General features: G+C 41.3%; 2 protein-coding genes across 2 annotated transcripts; one reads left to right on the top strand and one right to left on the bottom strand.

Moving 5' to 3' along the window:
• The first annotated feature begins 3,229 nt into the window (after window positions 1-3,229).
• otud3 (OTU deubiquitinase 3) lies at window positions 3,230-7,916 on the top strand. Its single transcript, XM_070910642.1, has 8 exons — window positions 3,230-3,309; window positions 4,128-4,430; window positions 5,119-5,267; window positions 5,858-5,970; window positions 6,075-6,197; window positions 6,403-6,535; window positions 6,773-6,960; window positions 7,168-7,916. Exons 2-8 carry the CDS (start codon window positions 4,225-4,227, stop codon window positions 7,330-7,332), a joined length of 1,077 nt encoding a protein of 358 aa, XP_070766743.1. The 5' UTR covers window positions 3,230-3,309; window positions 4,128-4,224; the 3' UTR covers window positions 7,333-7,916.
• Window positions 7,917-11,384: 3,468 nt separating this feature from the next.
• Window positions 11,385-16,949, bottom strand: bcas2 (BCAS2 pre-mRNA processing factor). The gene is made up of 7 exons (XM_070910629.1): window positions 16,806-16,949; window positions 14,196-14,288; window positions 14,032-14,102; window positions 12,626-12,787; window positions 12,484-12,534; window positions 12,316-12,396; window positions 11,385-12,199 (listed from the first exon to the last, which is right to left on the bottom strand). Exons 1-7 carry the CDS (start codon window positions 16,896-16,898, stop codon window positions 12,073-12,075), a joined length of 678 nt encoding a protein of 225 aa, XP_070766730.1. The 5' UTR covers window positions 16,899-16,949; the 3' UTR covers window positions 11,385-12,072.
• Between the last annotated feature and the right edge of the window lie 2,196 nt (window positions 16,950-19,145).

Raw genomic sequence — 19,145 nt, 5'->3', positions numbered from 1 at the left:
TGGACGTTTCAAAGAGCTGCACCAACTCCTCTCACGGCCGTCGCCCTCGTCTTTCTCGGAATGCTTGATAACATCGACATGAGGTCCGGATAGCTCCAGTCGGCAACTAGACCCACCCTGCGCCCCGAGTCCAGTCCGGATCCAGCAACGGCAGCTGCATAAACGCCCGGAGCCAGACACGCATGATTATCCCATCCTGGCTTCCAGCAGCTACACGAGCATCCACTCCCACCTCTAGTGCGTGTGCGTGTGTCTGTACACGCGTGCGTGTGCGTGTGCGTGTGTGTGTGTGTGCGTGTGTGTGTGTGTGTGTGTGTGGAGAGAGAGAGAGAGAGAGTGTATAGTGGGCGGTATGAGAGGGGAGAACTGCAAACTGCCTTTATGGCATCGGCCTATAGGCTCATTATTTATAGTGGGTACCAGCAGATGTACTGGAGCGGGCTTCAAGAACGGCGCTCTGCAAGATGATTTAACCTCCTCTTTCTCCAAAGGTGTAAAGGTTTAACCCCCGCCATTTGAACACACACACACACAAACACACAGACGCCCTTGCTTTCTAGCTCTCATCCAGACATTGCAGCTCTTCAGATTCTGATTCTGCGCCATTCCTGCTGTTTCTGCTCCTTCTGCCCTGCACCTGTTCACTGTCCCGAGTGACTCTGACACTCTCATGGTATTTAACCCTTCTTGGTTTTATTCTTTTACCAAGCTGATTATTGATCGACATACATTCAGAAATCTAACTGCCATTGTGTGACATGATTTACCTCCAAAACTGGCCTGACCTTATACAAAGAGTTCCTCTGGTCGAAGTGAAACAATGATATCATGTTCATCTTAGAGAAGATAATAGTCCCGAAAAACAACAGTGTATAAAACGTACAATATCAAAGGTGGATGTGTCAGTGTGTGTTAAACTTTTGGACACTACAAACCCGCGCATACATTTCTATTATTGCCCTGGAGCTTCATTTAACCCTTCAGACCAAAGTACAAACAATACAATGTGAACTTCAGGAGAAATGTCAAGGTAGAATCAAGACCAACAGTTCCCAAATGTGTGAAGTAGCCCAACCAATCGGCCCCAGTAAACAAACAAACAAACAAACAAACAAAAAGAGTAATGTGTTTTGTTATCACTATAATGACCAGTGCTACACATTGTGTCAGCACCATGGACAGTGACCACACAGCAGCCTGCATCCACCAGCTGCTGTGTTGGAATACATTTTCTGAATTGTTGTGAAAACCACAACATTTAGCATGCGCCGCTAAACCACTAAAACGGAAAACACTGTGACAAAATAATCAAGGACCAGTCTAATGGTATTCTTTATAAAGCGCCCTTTGCTGGTATACGACTTGAAAGCATCTGCTGTTGTCACCCACAGGCACACTGCTAAGTGTTACTTCATTTCGACCTCCCCCAGTGAAGAAACACAGCCAAGCTGGGCACCAGTGCAGCAGCCTCTAATTAAAATCTACGGGGAGCAGAATGGGGGTAATGTAAACATTTAATGGTGTAAGGGTTTAACAGTTTCACGGGCAAACTTCAACACATGAATTCTAAACTCCACGTCGACGTCTCCACGGCGACACCACTAGTGAGTCCGAATATGTCGTTCTTTGTATTGGGTGGACTGACCCTTAAAATTCTTTTTTTATTGTGCACCTACAGTAAATTTGTGGATCACCCCCTGCACTGAAATCCTAACATTTGCCATAAACTGCAATATTAACATTTGGTTACAGGTAAAAACTGACTGAAACTTATTCCACTTCATCACAGCTGTAAACCTTAATGTATTGGCTGTTATCAAATCAGCAGGCGTTGTCGTTGGCAGAATATTGTTTCCACCATTAGAGGGATCTCAGATTTCTCAGTATACCAAGATATTTCCTCATGTTGGACAGTAGCACAGTTGAAGAGGTGAAGTATATTTTGCAGGTGTTATCCAAACAAATAACCTTGTGTCATGTTAAAAAAACAACAACAACTCTAGAGCAAGTCAGTGAAGCTGACAAAGATTGTATGTTTCTCTAAAAAAGAAAAAAATATTAATTGTGAAATCAGTTGAAATGGACTTTCTTTGACATAATGTACTGTTTTACCCTGATATCATGTAAAAACTAAACTAAAAAAACTAAAAAGAAGAAAAAAGGCCCCTCCAATTGCGTAATGACTTGATGTGCCCTGTTGGACTGACTCACACTCACACACAACATACTGTACATGTACATAGATGCAGTATAAATGATATGTTGGCCACGCTTGGCTGACTGCTCTTCTGTTCCACTCAGGTGACTGACGCTGATTGCTGCACATGCACAAATGCATGGATAGCCTTCAGGCCATTACATCTGTGCACAACACAATGCCATCACTCACTGAGGCCTAAACCACACACCAACTTAATCCTGCAGACGAATGTCCTGTTTCTTTTTACGCCAGCTGGTTTGGTACAAATGTGTGCTATTTTTTTTTCTAGTTTTAGGAAATAGAATAGAATTACTGCTTCCTTCCTTTTCCTAATGCAGTTTTATGTCGACAATCTTTTTTTTTTTTGTCTCAGTGTGTCTGCTGGTCTTTTTACATAGCAAACATCCTGTTTATTGCTTCTCTGCCCACTCCTCCCCCACATTATTTTCACCAACTGTGTGGAGTCATCAGAAGGAGTTGGTGGAGAGTAGATTTTCTAGTTGAGGAGAGCAGAAGGTGGAGTGATTTTCAGAAGAAACATTTCTTTCAAAATCGTAACTCAGCCTCCTACTTTGTCCTGAGTCACAGTCTGCAATATAAAATGACTCACAGCTTTTTGACTTGTTACAGTTATCAGATAGATAGATTAGATAGATAGATAGATAGATAGATAGATAGATAGATAGATTGATTGATTATTGATTGATTGATCAGCTTATATATATGTTCCATATACACTGAATGATTTATCAAGTTGACTGATTGCTTAATTGATCATAGAATGGTGCATACGGTGCAATTCCACATTACTTAATGTACAACTGAGGCTTTTTTTTCCAAACTTGTCAAGTCATGTTCATCAGAATTGCTGTGGTGTAGTAGATACATTTGTTTTGCTTTCAGTGAATAAAACTGTTGCTACCATCAGCCCAATGCAATTATACTATCGCCTCTTTGGCCCTTTCCACCTTCCGTACATTTTGACGTACGCGGACATACGTATGCGGAACCTCAGTTGTAAACAAAAAAGGACAATCATTACATTTCTCTTCTGAGCTGAAATAAATAACGAAACATAGCTATATCTCGTCGAACGCAGCTTGTTAAAGGTAAGCATCAGTTTATTAACTGCGTTAATAAGTTCACCAGTCGCTCACTGTGCAGTGAGTGTTACAAGCGGGAAGATATGATTTGTTATGTAACTAATATCCAGCCGTTGAACGCTAACGTTAGCTAGCTGCTAGTGTTCATGTTAGCTAACAGCCAACATGATAATACTACGTTTGTGTTAACTAACAAGTAACGTTACTTAGTCCCAGTACTAGTTTGCGTAGTACGTAGTTACTAGTTAACGTCCGTGCTATCATCATTATAAGCTAGCTGTATAATGGAACTCGTCGTCGTGTTTAGCTTCAGTAAAAACGTTACAAGGAATATTAAGTCAACATAACACAGTTAATATTTTATATTAAAAAAAAAACATCATCCCTAAAATGTGAAATAATTCATTTCAGTAAGGGATCAGCTAGCTAAACTATGTAGCTATACTATTTAGCTATCCTGTTTCTCAGACAAACACGTCATGGAGAGCGTCAGTTAGCAGTGTGAACCAAGCCTAGATTACACTGCAACAAATTGTTCCTTAAGATATTATTTGTGTTTTGAATTTGCCAATATGTACTAGAGAATCAGACAAACTATATAGCTCATGGCTTACTAGCTACTGTCCTTATGTGTAGTAATGTCTTCTACATCAGGGACAGACTACGGCAGGATGGTTATCTCTTACAGCTTTCCAGAAGACTAACTGGCAGAAATCTCAACCTTGGCAAATTAGGATGTTCTAAGAAAACAATATATCTCTTTACTTATTGTGAAAACTTGTGACCCCCCCCCCACCTGCCTGGGCTTGTGTCTTTTTAATTAGGTTCCAGATGTGTGGCAGTGGTTGATGAAGTGCCAGCTCATTACCACAAGAAGACATACTTTGGTGTTGCTGGCCCGCAGAAGCGACTGCAGCCAACATGTCGAGGAAACAGACGCCAAAACCTGTACGGAGCAACAAGAAGAGCGAACTGGAACGCAAGAGGGATGAGCGAGCAGCACGCCGGGCCATCGTGAAGGACCGCAAGAACCGGCCTCAGGATTGCGATGAAGGAGCAGAGTTTGTCAGTTTCTCCAATCAGCTCCAGGCACTGGGGCTCAAGCTGAGAGAAGTCCCCGGAGATGGGTAAGTGCCAGAAAAAGATTGTGGCGTCTAGCTGTGCTGTGTCTCCCTCTGTATTGTCCTTTACGATCACTGATACATGTCTCTTAAATCTTATTATATACGTAAAGCTTATTTCCAAGCTGGAGACAGCTGTCTCACCATGAGTAACCAGGATGCCTTGATAGAGGAACATACTGTATTCAACCTCTCTGCCTACTTCTCCCCAGCACACAGTCAATAACAATGTAAATGCAAAGTATTCGTAGCTGTGTGGCTGCTGCTTATTATAGGGAAATGTCACTAGAGACTGTATTTGACAATCCTCATCTTTGTTGAAACATGATTTATCTGACAACACGGGCAGTACTGTGCCATTTGAGATTGGAAAACAACAAGGGAAACATCTTTAGGTCTCTCTAGCTTAATGAAAATTCAAGATGGGAATTTAATTGATTGACTATACAGTCGATCATGTTTACTGCTGGGCTGAAGGTCTGGGAGCCCTGTGATTTGCAGGACTTAGGTCATTGTTATTGGCCAACACGCAGAAACTTGCCAACTGATGCCTATGCTAATGAATTCATCAGTGGAATATAAGCCTTTGATTTAAACGTAACATAAATGTCATTCTGGCCAAGAAGCTTGACACTGAGTCATTTAACGATAGGATGTCATGTGACATACCAGTCACTGTCTTTGTTTCTTGTAGGAACTGCCTGTTCAGAGCTCTAGGCGACCAGTTAGAAGGTCATTCCCGGGGTCACCTGCAGCTTCGGCAGGAGACTGTCCAGTATATGATGTCCCATCGACAAGACTTTGAACCCTTTGTTGAGGACGACGTGCCCTTCGCGCAGCACTGTAAGAAAATGTCCCAGAGGGTGACACTGAGGAGACTGAGACACAAAGGAAATAAAATCAAATACTCTGATCAGATAGGAGACTTTTACTAATCCCGTATTCACAATTGACTATTCTGATATGTTACCGTACATGGGAGGTCCATTGATTTCAATGGGAGACAATTTTGACCAGCAACTATGCAGTGACCCCTGGTGGCGATCAGTTCTGTTTGCAATGGAGTGACAGGTGCTGTATGTCGGTGTTTCTCAATCAGGGGAACTCACTCTTTGGTTAAACTGGTCACAGCGGGTAGACATATGCGACAGTTGATGGAGGGGTGCACATAGACATTGCTTCGTTTTAAGGTTTCACAAGCCAACAAGGACGGGAACTACTGCTAGCTGTGCCTGTCTTGACTTCATTCAACAACCCATTCAAATGTTTTATTTCATTACAATGAAATGTATGTACAATTTAGAAATGTGAAATGACGATGCTAGTGTTTTTATATCTGTTGTGACGACACCATAGAAAGTTAAAGAAAAAATGCTGTGTGATCCCAGTTTAAGATTATCTAAGGGTAATTGTCTTCGTCTCGTTCCACCCAGTGTCCAACCTCTCTCAGGCCGGTACGTTTGCTGGCAATGACGCTATCGTGGCTTTTGCTCGCAGTCAACAGGTGAAAGTGGTCATCCATCAGCTGAACACACCACTGTGGGAGGTAGGGACAGGACAGAGGCACAGGCAAAGACTTTCAAATGACACCACGTCATCTAATACCCTTTTGGCACACCACGCAGTTTATATGTTCTGTTGTCGTTGCAGATAAATGGTGCAGAGAAGCAGATGTGCAGAGAGCTACACATTGCCTACCGCTATGGAGATCATTATGACAGTGTGAGGCGGATTGGAGACAACTCTGAGAATCCGGCTCAGCTCCGCATAGAGGTATATAGTATACAATGAGCATTCAGTGGACCAACATCTTACAGTAGCTGAAATCATTTAGTAAATTCCTGACCAAGCTCTTTAGATGTCAAGAGCATAATGTTGTGTTTAACTTTTATGGGCTTAAGTATTGTAATAATACACCTGCTGAGGCACCCTTTACTGATGTGTGTCTCTGATGTTTTCTCGCTATTGCTGTTCCCAGAATCTGCAGAATTCACGAGGCCAGCAGCGTGAGTTCGGGGACGGTCAGAGGGACAGACAGAAAAACCCTTCTCCCACATCCTCAGAGGAGGACAACGTGATCCTGAGCTCCATCAAGAATCGAGGAATCCAGGGTCAGAAGTTACACTTGACTCATTAGCTGCAAGAAGAATTAGACTGCCAGGGCAAAAGAGAACATCCAGGAGTCAACTTCATTACAGACTGGCATAGCCATCATGCTTTCAAGCTTGTCTGTTCAGCAAGATATTCTGTTGATCCCATAAACACGCCAGCCTGTAATGAAGTTGACTGTTTGCGTGCGTGAACAGTAATGATCACATTACACTGACTCATGTGTTTTTTTGCCTCAGGCGATGAGGAGAACCTGCTCCAGCTGAGTGCGGCAACCATCAATGCTGAATGGCTTGTTGGCTCCATGCTGGGCCAGTCCTGCCAGGGCCAGTGTGCCTCAGGATCCTGCTCAGTCTGCAGAGCTGCAGCGGTAGACTGCAGTGAGCACAAACAGCCAACAGAGGGCAGCAACGTACAAAAACCAAAGGTAGACTCCCTTGTTACGCAGCCTGTGTAGCCAAATTAATCACAAGCCAAGGCCACAGTTATTTTAGATTTCCTTGCTCATAGCATGTGGACAGGCAAACTTATACTCTTAAAATTATGTGATTGAGAATGTAGGGAAACAATCACACTTTAGTTAAAGTGAAATTATTGAGTTAATAACATTCGTTTTGGTTTCCCTCATTCCCAGGTATCTAACAAGCAGAGGAAAGAGCAGCAGCGGCAAGAGAAGAAGAAGCGGCAGGAGGAGAGGCATCGGCAGAAGTTTCTCCAGAGTAAAGGAAGTCAGGACCAGAACCAGAACCTGCCAGAGGCTGTTACTTTAGTACCAGCTCTCAACACTCTCAGTATATAGACTGGAGCATGGCCAAAATTACCTACTGCTACTCTAGCTACTGGTGGCTGACGCTGTCTACAAAGTTTTGCACATAGTCAAATTAGATTCAGTCACAGTGGATGACTTTTCCTGAAGAGACCCCTATAGTTTCTTTGCAAATGGTATAACGGTGCCTGCAAACTTGTGTGTTTGAGATGTGTGAAAGTTTTAAAAGACAGAGAGTGAAAGAGCATGAATTGAGTGTTTCTGTTGGGTTTTGATTGAGTTCCATCCCTGGTTGGTGTTGGTGTATGTAGAAACTCCTCAGATCTGGTCTACCTACTGCGCTAACTAGCCCCTTTCTATGCTGGACATCTGGCTTTTCATGACAACCATGCAGATAATCTCGTGTAGCTGGGCTTCTTGATTTGCCACAGATTGAGCTAACGTCTATTCAGATGTTCAGATCCTTTTGTTTGTTTGATCTGACCAATGGAGGAGGTAAAGGACGGGCGGCAGATGGATGATTGTCATGCACACTGTGTACATAATGTGGCAATAAATAATAAATGATGATTTACTGTTTTTGTGCACACCAGATAATATATTACATATCATCCAGAGTGACATGTTTTTGTGACTTATGTTTTTCAAGTTAGAGGAACATTAGTGAAAGTAAATTCCTGACATTTAAAGATATTAGTGATGTTATTTATTTCCCTTTTTTATTAATTTCTTTTGGTGTTGGAGAAAATAACCTAAACACAACAAATTGAACATTAACATTCACAAGGCACATTTTAGCGAGAGGCTGAGGTTTCATCACATATAAAACAAACATGGCCCCCTCAGTCCAAATTAGTTCTTGGGATTTCTTTCCTCCCTTATGTTAAAAGTAACTCTGGCAATGTTCTAGTTAACCTGTAAGCGTAAATATGATGTTTACTGTAATGTAATACGAAAAAGCCCTCAAGATGATGCACAAGTCACTTGGCTAATTATTCAAAACAGAAACACACAGTTGATCATGAATACACTGTAGTTAATTCCTGTCAAGTGGATTCAATGGGATCCACGTGAATTTAAATTCACCAAAAATGTGAGTCACTGAATTGCAGTTAAGTTAGGTGTATTGGGTTAACTGGCAGTCAGAAAAGCAGCTACCTTGCTAATGGGCTAATCTACTGACTGTGGTTGAGGTGTAACAGGCTACACGTTTAATGTTTGCCTAAGCGTTTGACTGGCTATTATTCAAATTCGAGTTATCTTGGATTTACTCTGAAGTAGTCAAACCATTCATTGTAGATGAATTCTAACACGTCATTGGGCCGTCAGTTCTTGGAATGGTGATAATCTGACAAATGGGGTTTCAGAATTTCCACATGAGAGTGAAGCCATGATTTCTGACCAACCTTAGCCTTAGCTGAATGTTGCTGTCGGGCCCCTCCCAGTACTACAGGTGGCAATTTGGAGACTTGGAGGTTTGAGATAACTCCATGATACTTCTCATGTTGGGATGTAGTTGAATATACTGTAACTTCATGCAACAAAGAAACTGGTCTGTTGCGTGAAGGTACAGTAGGCTGAGCTCCAGCAAAATAAGAATTGAATAGTGTTGAAGAAACCTTTCAAGTCCTGTTTAGAGGTTTGTTGCGGACTTTGACTTACTTGACTTAAGCCCTTTGCTCCTCTAGGGATCATAGGGCGTTGACAAACGTCCTCCATCACACTCGGTTGCTGGCAGTTCTTTCGAGACCCCCCCATCCCCCCCCCCAGTTGAGCCCACTCCCAGACAATTCTACCTGGACACCTCTTTTCCTTGTTCCTTGGGGGTTCCGTGTCGGGGCTTGGGTGACGTTTGTGGCAGGTTTTCTGAAGGTGCGTCCAATCCAACTCCACTTTCTCCTTCGAATTTGTGAGTCAGTGGGATCCGGGCTTGATCTTTTCCACAGGTCCACATTGCTTACTTTCTCAGGTGTCAATGAATGTCTGCAGCCTGCTTGTTGTGTGTTTTGTTGTCTCTGATCCACGCGGCATCACCTGCTTCACGTCGGAGGTGTTGAAGTATTTGGGTTGACTGAGATGTGTTTTGAGCTCCAGATGGTTAAACACCACCCTGGCCTTATTGATGCTGCTTTTTGGTGGTCCATTAGGTGCCACAGCATTGTCCCGTGTAAACTGTTCGTTGTGGTGTGAGTTTATTCATGCAATGCCGGCACACTGGTGAGCTGACTGGTGTGCTGGCCCAGAGCAATGACAGGGAAGCACTTTTACACAGTGATCAGACAATATGTAAATGGTAGAGATCAACAGGGATTGTGAAGCAGTAATTAGACAGGGAACAAAAGGCAAGGAAGGGGGGGGCCTTTGCATTCATACTACAGAATTGTGACACACGGTTGTCAAGATCAAGGGGCGACCAGACGTGACTCGATTAGCAAATCTCCACTGTCCCAATCTCGGAACCCATCGGCCATCATTTAACAGCAATTTAGCCTCTGTGGGCAACGGGCAATGTTTCAGGGCTTCCATCGTAGCCAGCGGATATCTGAATACCAGATAACGGATATCCAGGCCAAGACTTCCTCTTCCGTAGGCTGTTCATTGTTTACAGCCCAATTAGTAACCTCAGAACCCATCGGCTATCGTCTGACGATAATATGAATGCAGGTACATTTTTAAAACAGCTAATAAAAAGCTCATCTCTAGGGCTCCGAGATTGATAAAAAAAAAAAAAAAAACTCTAGCTACCGGTGGCTGCTCACCACATGGACTCTTTACCTGCATGCAACCAAAGCCCGCTCAAATGAGATTGGCTGTTTTTTTTTTATATTGACCAATTTCTCATTTATGGCTCTAAGAACTTTGCATTAGACCAATAGGATCAGATGCATAAAAAAAAAAAAGCCAAAAAAAGAGAAAAGACAAATTGATACAGACAAGAGATTGAAATAACATTAAATTATAAAAGGAATAAAACATTTTAAAGTTCCATTACGCTAAAACATTCCATTGCATTTTTATTTTTCATGGCTGTAAGGGCATTCACATCAGAATGAGACTCATGAAACACACTAAACCTAGGTTTCACTCATAAACTTGGTTTGAGTAGAATTTAAGATTCCTTTAATTAAACACACGGGAGGGGAAAGCTTTAGTTCCGGATTTAAATGTGTTACGATGGCCAATTAAACCAGATCTGAGGCAGAAATTCTCATACGATATGATACAGTCACCACTATCAACTGAGTGAGCCACTGACCAAATACCTTCCTCCATCCAGTTCCTGTTATACAATGATTTGTTTTTTTTAACCGTAACATATCTATTATTCCATATCATATTATGTGGTGATTGTTTCCCATGTAAAATGACCTGCTGGTGAAAAAGGGATCATTTAATCGGGAACCTTTGAATAGTGAAGTCACATTTAGGTAAAAAGTCTACACCTCCCAATTTCTTGAATATCTCTCTGGGAACATGATACCAAAGGGTGTTGTTGTTCAGAAGAGATTTTAACCAAGTAACTATACATTTATAAAGTCAAAGTTGATAGCTTGTAGGCCTCCGTCTTTAAATTCTTTGTGGTCATCTCTGCTTTCGTGACGTAGTGAATTTTCCTTCTCCAAGTGTAATCAAAATGAACCTGATTGACGTTTTTGATAGCTCTATTTGGAGAAGCCATTGAGTATTTGATGAACTGGCAAGTGTGAACCATTTGTCGCATCTTGTGTGGGACAACAAACGGAAACCAGAACGCTTCCGGTACCAAAACCTGGTCCCTTGCCTACAGATATCAGGCAATTCATTATGCAGATATCTGTTTATAGATTAGCACTGCCCAAATGTGTATTTCTTCATCAACAGAAATGAAAAAAATAAACACCGGATAGAGACAACAGATTTCAAAGAGTACCAAACAGAAGTCCTTACAAAAATGTAAAACATACGTAATCCATGTCTTCGCAAGTGTTTCTGCATACGTGGAACTACACCATACTAAAGTGAGGTTTAGCATCGTGATATCCGATATGGGAAAAAGTCCAATCCACACACGGAAATATGACAAATGTTCATTTTATTAAAACAGCATAAAAAATTACATGAATGGAAGTCAAGGCAGGGCTCACAGAGATAATCGTCTTCACAGACTCGACAAACTATGTACACTCAATTATAAACACACTCCTGTGTGGTTGGAAAGATAAAAACCAACATTTTAAAGCGAGACGTCACTTTTGCTGAATGTCACTTGTGGCAGTTACGGAATAATGTTGAATGCTAATGCTAGCATAACAGTAGCACAAGAGGAGAATAATGTTCAAGCCAGCAAACCGACTCCGCAATGTCAGGAACACAGCAATATCTATCTGAACTTTGCTAGCATTAGCCACCTTTAGTTACTGGTCATACCAGACCAAGTGGGGCTGTAGCAACAAAACCTGTGAGTGTATTGAAATGAGAAAAGATGCGTTTTATTGCTCATGAATTCAACCCTCCATTTGTAAGAAGATCAATGTGACGTGAATGTTGTTGCAAACCGTACGGTCTCGCTTTAACCGCCTGCATTACCACCATGTTCCACCACTGTTACAGTAGAATAAGGAGGCGTGAAGTCTGGTAAAATGTGTGTTGTCACAACTCATTCTGACTGTCAATGTTATTTGATGATGCAGTTGAACATCAGCAGTTCCACATCTCCTTCCCTCCTCAGGTCGCCTCCTAGTCCAGTTAGTTAGATCGCTAGCTTGTAGATCTATGAGGGTAAAAGCTGCTGCTCTAGAAGTCCTGTCGGATGTTCTCCTTGTTCTCGTCCCCCTGCTGCTGTCTGAGCTGAGTTATTTCGTTCTCCAGCTGGACGATGGCCCGCTCGATCTCATAGTTCTTACTGACCAGAGACACCCAGCTGTGGAGGGACAGACTCAGATGTTACGGCAGAGGAAAGTCTAACCTACGTATTCCCTATGTAGAAACATCAACAATAATATATACACACGACAATAAACTCTTCCAACAACATACTTTGACTCCAGCTCTCGCAGTTTGGCTCCTCCGGCCAATTGATCATTTTTACGCTGCCAGTTTAAATCTTGAATTTGCTTCCTGTGAACAAAGACAAAAACATTTGTAAACGTGAACAGTGGTTTAATAACACTTTCATACAGCACAAATCTTCCAGTAATGGGTCACCTGAATTTCTGAAGTTCCTTTTGAGCCATCTCAATCATGAAGGCCAAGTTACTGAAGCAGGAAGATAAGACAACATGTTAGCAGTCTTTAGACCGAATATACAGCCAGGAACTGGTGAGAGAGACAGGCTGCTGTCACATACTCGTTGTAGACTTTCCAGGCGTTGGTTCCATACTGAGACATGAGCTCCAGGTTCTCAATGCGGACGGCCTGGTGCTCTAGCTGAGCCATTGAGTTGTTCACACACTCCTGCCACGCTGTAATGTCATTCTTCTGTCCTGACGAGGGCGCTGGCAGCTCGTATCTCCACAGGAAAAACGTCACATGAAATTATTACAATAACCATTTGGAGCCACCGAGTAAAAAAAAAAATACTGTGAGATTAGCATGAGATTTTTGTTAAAAATACACACATCCAATCATTTTAAATCAAAATGTGTTACAACTACAACTTATTTTTGTATTGATCATGAAGTCTATATAAATGTCATGTATCCCAAATCCAAATGTCTTCAGTTTTTTTTACAGCTTTGGTGTTAGAAATGAGCACTGGCAGGAAATCACCTCTGCACACTGAAAGTGACGATTTAACATTTGAGCAAAATGCACACTTTGTCCTCACAGCAGCAAGCACTGAGTTCAGAGTTCACGGTTAAACATTTCAATCACCTCCACATACAAAAAGACATTTAGCTTAAGGCTGAAACAATTACTGGATGTACTGGCAAATTATTCACTAACTATTTTGACACTCGGTTAAGTCATTATTAAGTTCTAAGTAAGTGGTTCCATCTTCTCAAATGTGAATACTTTCTGGTTTTCTTGGTCTGCTATGACGATAAACATAAACATATTTGGGTTTCAGACTGCTGGTATTAAAAAACAAGACATTCGAAGACGTCACTATGGGCACTCTGGGAACTTGATGGGCATTTTTTTTGTTGCTATTTGCTGATATTCTATAAACCAAAGGAAATAGCGGGTAGATTAATCAATAAAGAACATAATCAGAACTATCATTAGTTGCAGCTTTAATTTAGTTTATTAGTGTGATGTTACGGGATTGCTGGGTGTCTCAGGTACCACGCCCTGCTGTTTGCCTTGTGGAAGCACAAATACCCAGTGGCACATTTTGTCACTCCTTGGCCTGTTTTTCATTAACTGAATTCACTCGTTGGTTCGAGACGGGACTAACTTTACTTTTCAAACAGTAGTTTTGGCTTCAGAGCAATCCTGAATCACCTAAAATACCTTAAAATAGAGAATGGAGTTACTGTTAACTTGATTCATTTCGTGTCGAACTCACAGACTGCAGCAGTAGTGGTAATGCGGATTACCAGACAGAAGATTGCAGCTACAGTATTTACACAGTAATGTCTCTCTCTGGGGCAACTTTCAGCTAAACTGTGATCAATGTGTTGGATGCAGCAGTATTTTTGCATGACTCTCTGTAGCGGTGTACGTATTAGGTGCCCATAGAGGCGTGCAGGCCCTGGTTTCAGAAGCTCTGCTGTATCAACACAGGCTCCTGCAGCGTGTGGGCTTTACCTCTTCATGCTCAGGAGATCCATGGGCTGCCGAGCCGCCAGCCGCTCAAATTCATTCCTCATAATTTCTGTCTAAAAGGGTGATAAGACATAAGAAACGCTGTTATTTCTGTCACACTGGCTGAAGCTGTGAAGAAGGTTTCAGAGGTCTGAGGAGTCTGTCACCTCAAAAGTAGCGAAGTCAGGTGTGGGCAAGTAGCTCAGGTAGTTCTTGGTAGGTCGGTATCTTCTGGTCTCCTCCTCCACCAACGCTGCAGCCTAGATGACAAAAGATATTATATTTTCTGCACAGGAAAAGCACTGCAGCTACCAGGAAGTTAACTTTCATCCGTTTTTACTAGTCAGGTACAGCTGATTTTTGGGCTGGACGTTGCAGAGCGGGTATCTGGTTAAATTTGATTATTAAATACCAAACAATGTTTTTACTGGTTTTCCCATAATCCTAAAAGCATCTGAAACAGAATTCAGACCCAACACGGGCAATAATGTGTCGAGGAGGCCTGGGAGTCTGAGTGTGTGGCCAATCAAAGACTCAGAAGACTAACTCATTTCTCTCATGGTGCTTTGTTCTCTCTGGTTGAAGGCTCACTCAAGTGTCACGTCACCTTTAAATGGACAAAGAAACGGACTCTTGTAGCACACACAATTTCTCACATCTGACTCAGACCACAAGATATGATGCTGGTTTCTACCATGTTGTGATAGCCAAGAGGGTGTACATAAAACTGTGTTAATATTTACCTAATGAACCAAAAAACACATTGCCGATCTTTTGTTTTATACTGCGCTTTGTTAATAAATAAAATAGTGAAAGCACAAAATGTTCCTGTGAACACATTCAAAAGGCAGTCCAAAGCTGGCACTCTTTCTGTCGTCTGTGTTGTGTTTTTACAACGTAACCCATTCTGTAGTGAGCCAATGAAGGAGAGCTGGAATTGTGCCAATATGATGAGAAATTGATATAATGTGTACAATAGTATAATGCTGTGTGCATTTTTTCCTTTCATAATGGTGACATAAATATCTGCATATTAGCATAATGTAAACATTTTCCTTTCACCCACGACACCAGCCAAACCTGCCTGTCGTTGTCAAACACATGTGGAACTTGTGACATTAAAAAGGTGCGTCAAATTAGGCCCGGCAGTGCCAGCTACCTGGTCTTGTAAATGCTGGCTGACAGGCGTGTCTAAATGGAGCAGAGCCATCACGTTATGAGTCACACTTTTTTCTGCCACGACATGTCAAAACATCTGCTCTGCGCTCAGTCTGCAGAGCTGCATAATGCACAGGTGTGCTGATGAGGTGTTAGTGTGCAGTAACCACATTTATCTGACATGTATTTTAATGGACATACAGCAGACATTTGACAGGATATAGCAGGAAAAAGTGGAATTAATAACAACAATGATGGCTGCACTCCATTTAGTTGTTTCCTTGTCGAGGCTCTGGCATTGTACTCACTGACAGAGATTACTGGGACACATTATTGTACAAACGCACATTGCATTCAGTGTCATAATGAGAGATCCATACCTCATAATAATGTTATCCTAATCTTGTAATCTGGTAACTACAAAATACGTGTCTCGTAATTATGAGAGGAGGTAAACATGGTTATCATTTCCATGTGAGAAGTCAGAACCATTATGGCACCACTAATAATGCTAATTCACAATTAATTAACCTGTATTCCCTCCTTTTTTGAGGATTTAAAAGACAGACGCATTCATCTTATAAACAGCTCTTCGTGTTTCAATGTTTGCTGACAAGGCTGGCAGCAAGTTAACGTGGACACAAGCTGTTTCCATGGCAACATGAGTCAAAGACGGGGGGAACTGTCATATTTTAAAGATACATCACATTACATTCACACACTTTTGTCCAAACCGACTTACAGTAAGAGTATTCAAACCACAAAGGAGCGAGATACAGATCTCGTCGTAGGATGCAAAAGTCATATTTACAAGATATCATAAGAGCTCAATTTCTTTCCTCTTTGACGAATGAAAAGTGCTTCCCTATAAATTAAGCACAGCCATCATTAACATTATCAATTGCACCCATGCTTTGCCTGCTGAGAAAAACATACATGTTCTCAAGCTGTGTGAAGGCTGGTCCCTCCACAGAACCCACTTACACTATATCTTATTTGGGTTATAACATAACCAAACAGGCAAAATGGCCCCCAAGAGCCCAGAAGGCCATAGGCTCACTGTGTATCACTTGAGCCTTGTATCAAAATATATTTTTGAAAAACTTAATTGTTTTAGTTTTCATTGAGCTCACATGATGCAATATTGTTTGGTATTGTACTGTATTGTTTCATTATTGTACTGTGGTTCTATAGTGCAAATTGACAGGAGCCAATAGAACATATGAGAGTGGCTTTTCAAGTCCAAAATAATACATTTCAGACCACGCAAGCAAGCCAGTTTTATATTAAAAGGCCTGAAAAACGAACTTCTCGTCTATTTATTTATTTAATTAATTTTCCTCGCGGGAACTGGCTTCCGCAGACCCGGCTGTACACTGTCCAGGAAGTTATGAGCTAAATTGAAACACCAATAGCGTTGGCTGAGGCAAGCTAAATGTTTGTAAAGCTAATTGTGGGCATAATAAATGCTCTAGTTTCTAACTGTCACATTAAAATGTTACTAAAATGATACAGCGTGTGTTATCCATCTTTGTCCATCGGTTAAGCATGGCTAGTTAGCTAACACGCTGCGATTAGCAAATTCCCTGCCTGCCACAAATGAATGCCTGTTTACTCACCGCTTCTCTGACGCCTGCTGCATCGTAACCTTGGTCAAAATACGGCAACGCATCGACGAACACTTCACCAGCTACTGAAGCCGTTCCGGCCATGTTAATCAGTCTATATTGTTGAGTATGTTAGCTTTATGTCTCTCTCAGCTAGAAAACTCTCCAGCTAACTAAAGGCAAGGCTTTCCGGTCTCGACTTTCAAAATAAAATCCTTAGCTACCACGGCCGTGAGTTTTTGTTTGTGACATCTAGTGGAGTGGAGTAGAACTGCTGCTTGATGAAGCAAAGCTGGAAAGGGCAGATGTTAAGTGGAAATACCCAAATATAACTGCACACTCTACTTTTTGCTTTATATTGTTCTGCATTTTCCTTTAATGTAGTCAAAAATCAAAGTATTAGAACACCACTTTATTTGATTACATCTACAAGTATGTTTTTCTATTTCAGTTTGGTCAAGCTCTACAGGGATGCACTACAGGGATAAACACACATATATATTACCTAACCTATGCATTCAGCTGTTAATACCATGACATTTAAGCTTGAAAGGAAGACAGTGATAAGATAAGATTGACCTCTGCTAGGCTACTTTGTTTGGTTTGTGGATAGATATTTTCAGTACACTCAACTGTGTTTGACAGTTTCTTTTTGACTTGACTGCTTATGTACCAGCATCAGTTCCAATATTAGTGGAATCTATACTTCACTTTGAGATGGCAAAAATGTCCCATCATACTAACTGTCAGTTAATGGTGCAAGAATGAGCCATGTAAGCACTCTTTTAAAAGGCAACTATCAACCAAAAATAACATATTAGTCCAATGAGCAGGAACCAAGAGGAAACAACCCCCTTGACACCATGTCAAGGGCATCACAAGAATCAGTTTTAAATCCATGCATCCTTAAGGATTCATGCACCGCACCACACCATTGTTGACAACACTACTAAAAGTGCAGACTCAGCGAAGAACCACAGCAGGATACCATTTAGGACAAGGCCATTATTCACTCTGGCCTGTAAACTCTCCTTCTCAACCAGTCAGCTTTCATTATGCTAATTCACGTTGTTCTGATTGGCTGCATAGCTTTTCTCACTGTCAGCTGTCTCTTGAACTGTCAGCTGTTTGACTTTTTGCTAATACAATCACAACTCACAGAAAAGTCTGCTCAAACATACATTTTATACTTTTGAATTAGTTTTGATTTCAAATTACATTTAAATACACAATCATGTTGTCATTTCATAGCGGCTGATGTAATTGCTGACAAACATTAAGCCCAAATGCTGGCCAGCTGTGCTAATTACACACAACCCCTCCCCGGCTTTCTTTCTCTCTCTCTCTTCTTGTGGTGTAGGGATTGGACAAATAGTAATGAAAGCAACATATTGTGATATTACAACACAATTTAATTTTTGCTTTATTGTCATGACCATCATAAATGCAGTATTGTCAAAGCAGGTTATATAAGGTTTACATTGCAAGTATGAAAATTCTGAAACTCTGTACACTACACAGTACTGTGACATTACTACACTGCATAGAACTGGAAGCAAAACAAGTTGTCACAAAAAAAAAACATGAAATAAAAAAAGAATACAATAAGATGAGACATAGTTTAACACACTAATACCAATATCACGGTACCTTATCAATACAGTGACACAAATATGTTTGGATAAATAAATTGTATGTTTTGTGCATTCACAAACGGATGAATTTAGATTGTTCTGATTTCTTGTATTGCTGTTGTTACATTTTAGTAGTACACGTGTACAAAATGTTGTGTGTGTTAATAACGAGTAAATAAACACGCAAACAAGCAAATAATAAACAAAGTTGTGTCTTGGTCGACGTCACGACGTAATCATACGCACTCCTGGGCTGCGGTCGAATAGTCTTTTTTGCTTAGGAAGGTTGCTAACAGTGGATGTAAAACGAGAACTAACCTAACTGAGTGAAATGACCTCGAAGTTTCTTAGTGGCAGCCATGATAAGAGCTGGTCGAATTCTCTAAATGCTAAGGAAAGGTGTTTCAGGGCTTCCATTTTTATCTCCTTTAGCTTAGGGTACACTGGACCATACTTTATGATGCTGCCGTCCCACAATTCCTTGCAACAGCAACATTTATAGCAACCAGACAGACCTACCTCAATTAACATCCACCATTGCATAATTATATAGTCTTTTCCCCAAGTGAATATATTTATGAATTCCCCTTCACATCTTTCCTTTCCTTGACCTCATATCGTTTTCCATCGAGGTCAAGGAAAAGACATAGGACGTATTTTTTTTTTTACTATTCGGCCGCAGCCCGAGTTCGAGAAGTTACGCAGGACGTGCAGCGGT

Source organism: Enoplosus armatus, chromosome 8 (assembly GCF_043641665.1).
Source record: "Enoplosus armatus isolate fEnoArm2 chromosome 8, fEnoArm2.hap1, whole genome shotgun sequence".
Lineage (NCBI taxonomy): Eukaryota > Metazoa > Chordata > Actinopteri > Centrarchiformes > Enoplosidae > Enoplosus > Enoplosus armatus.
This window is presented reverse-complemented; position numbering and strand designations above follow the sequence as displayed.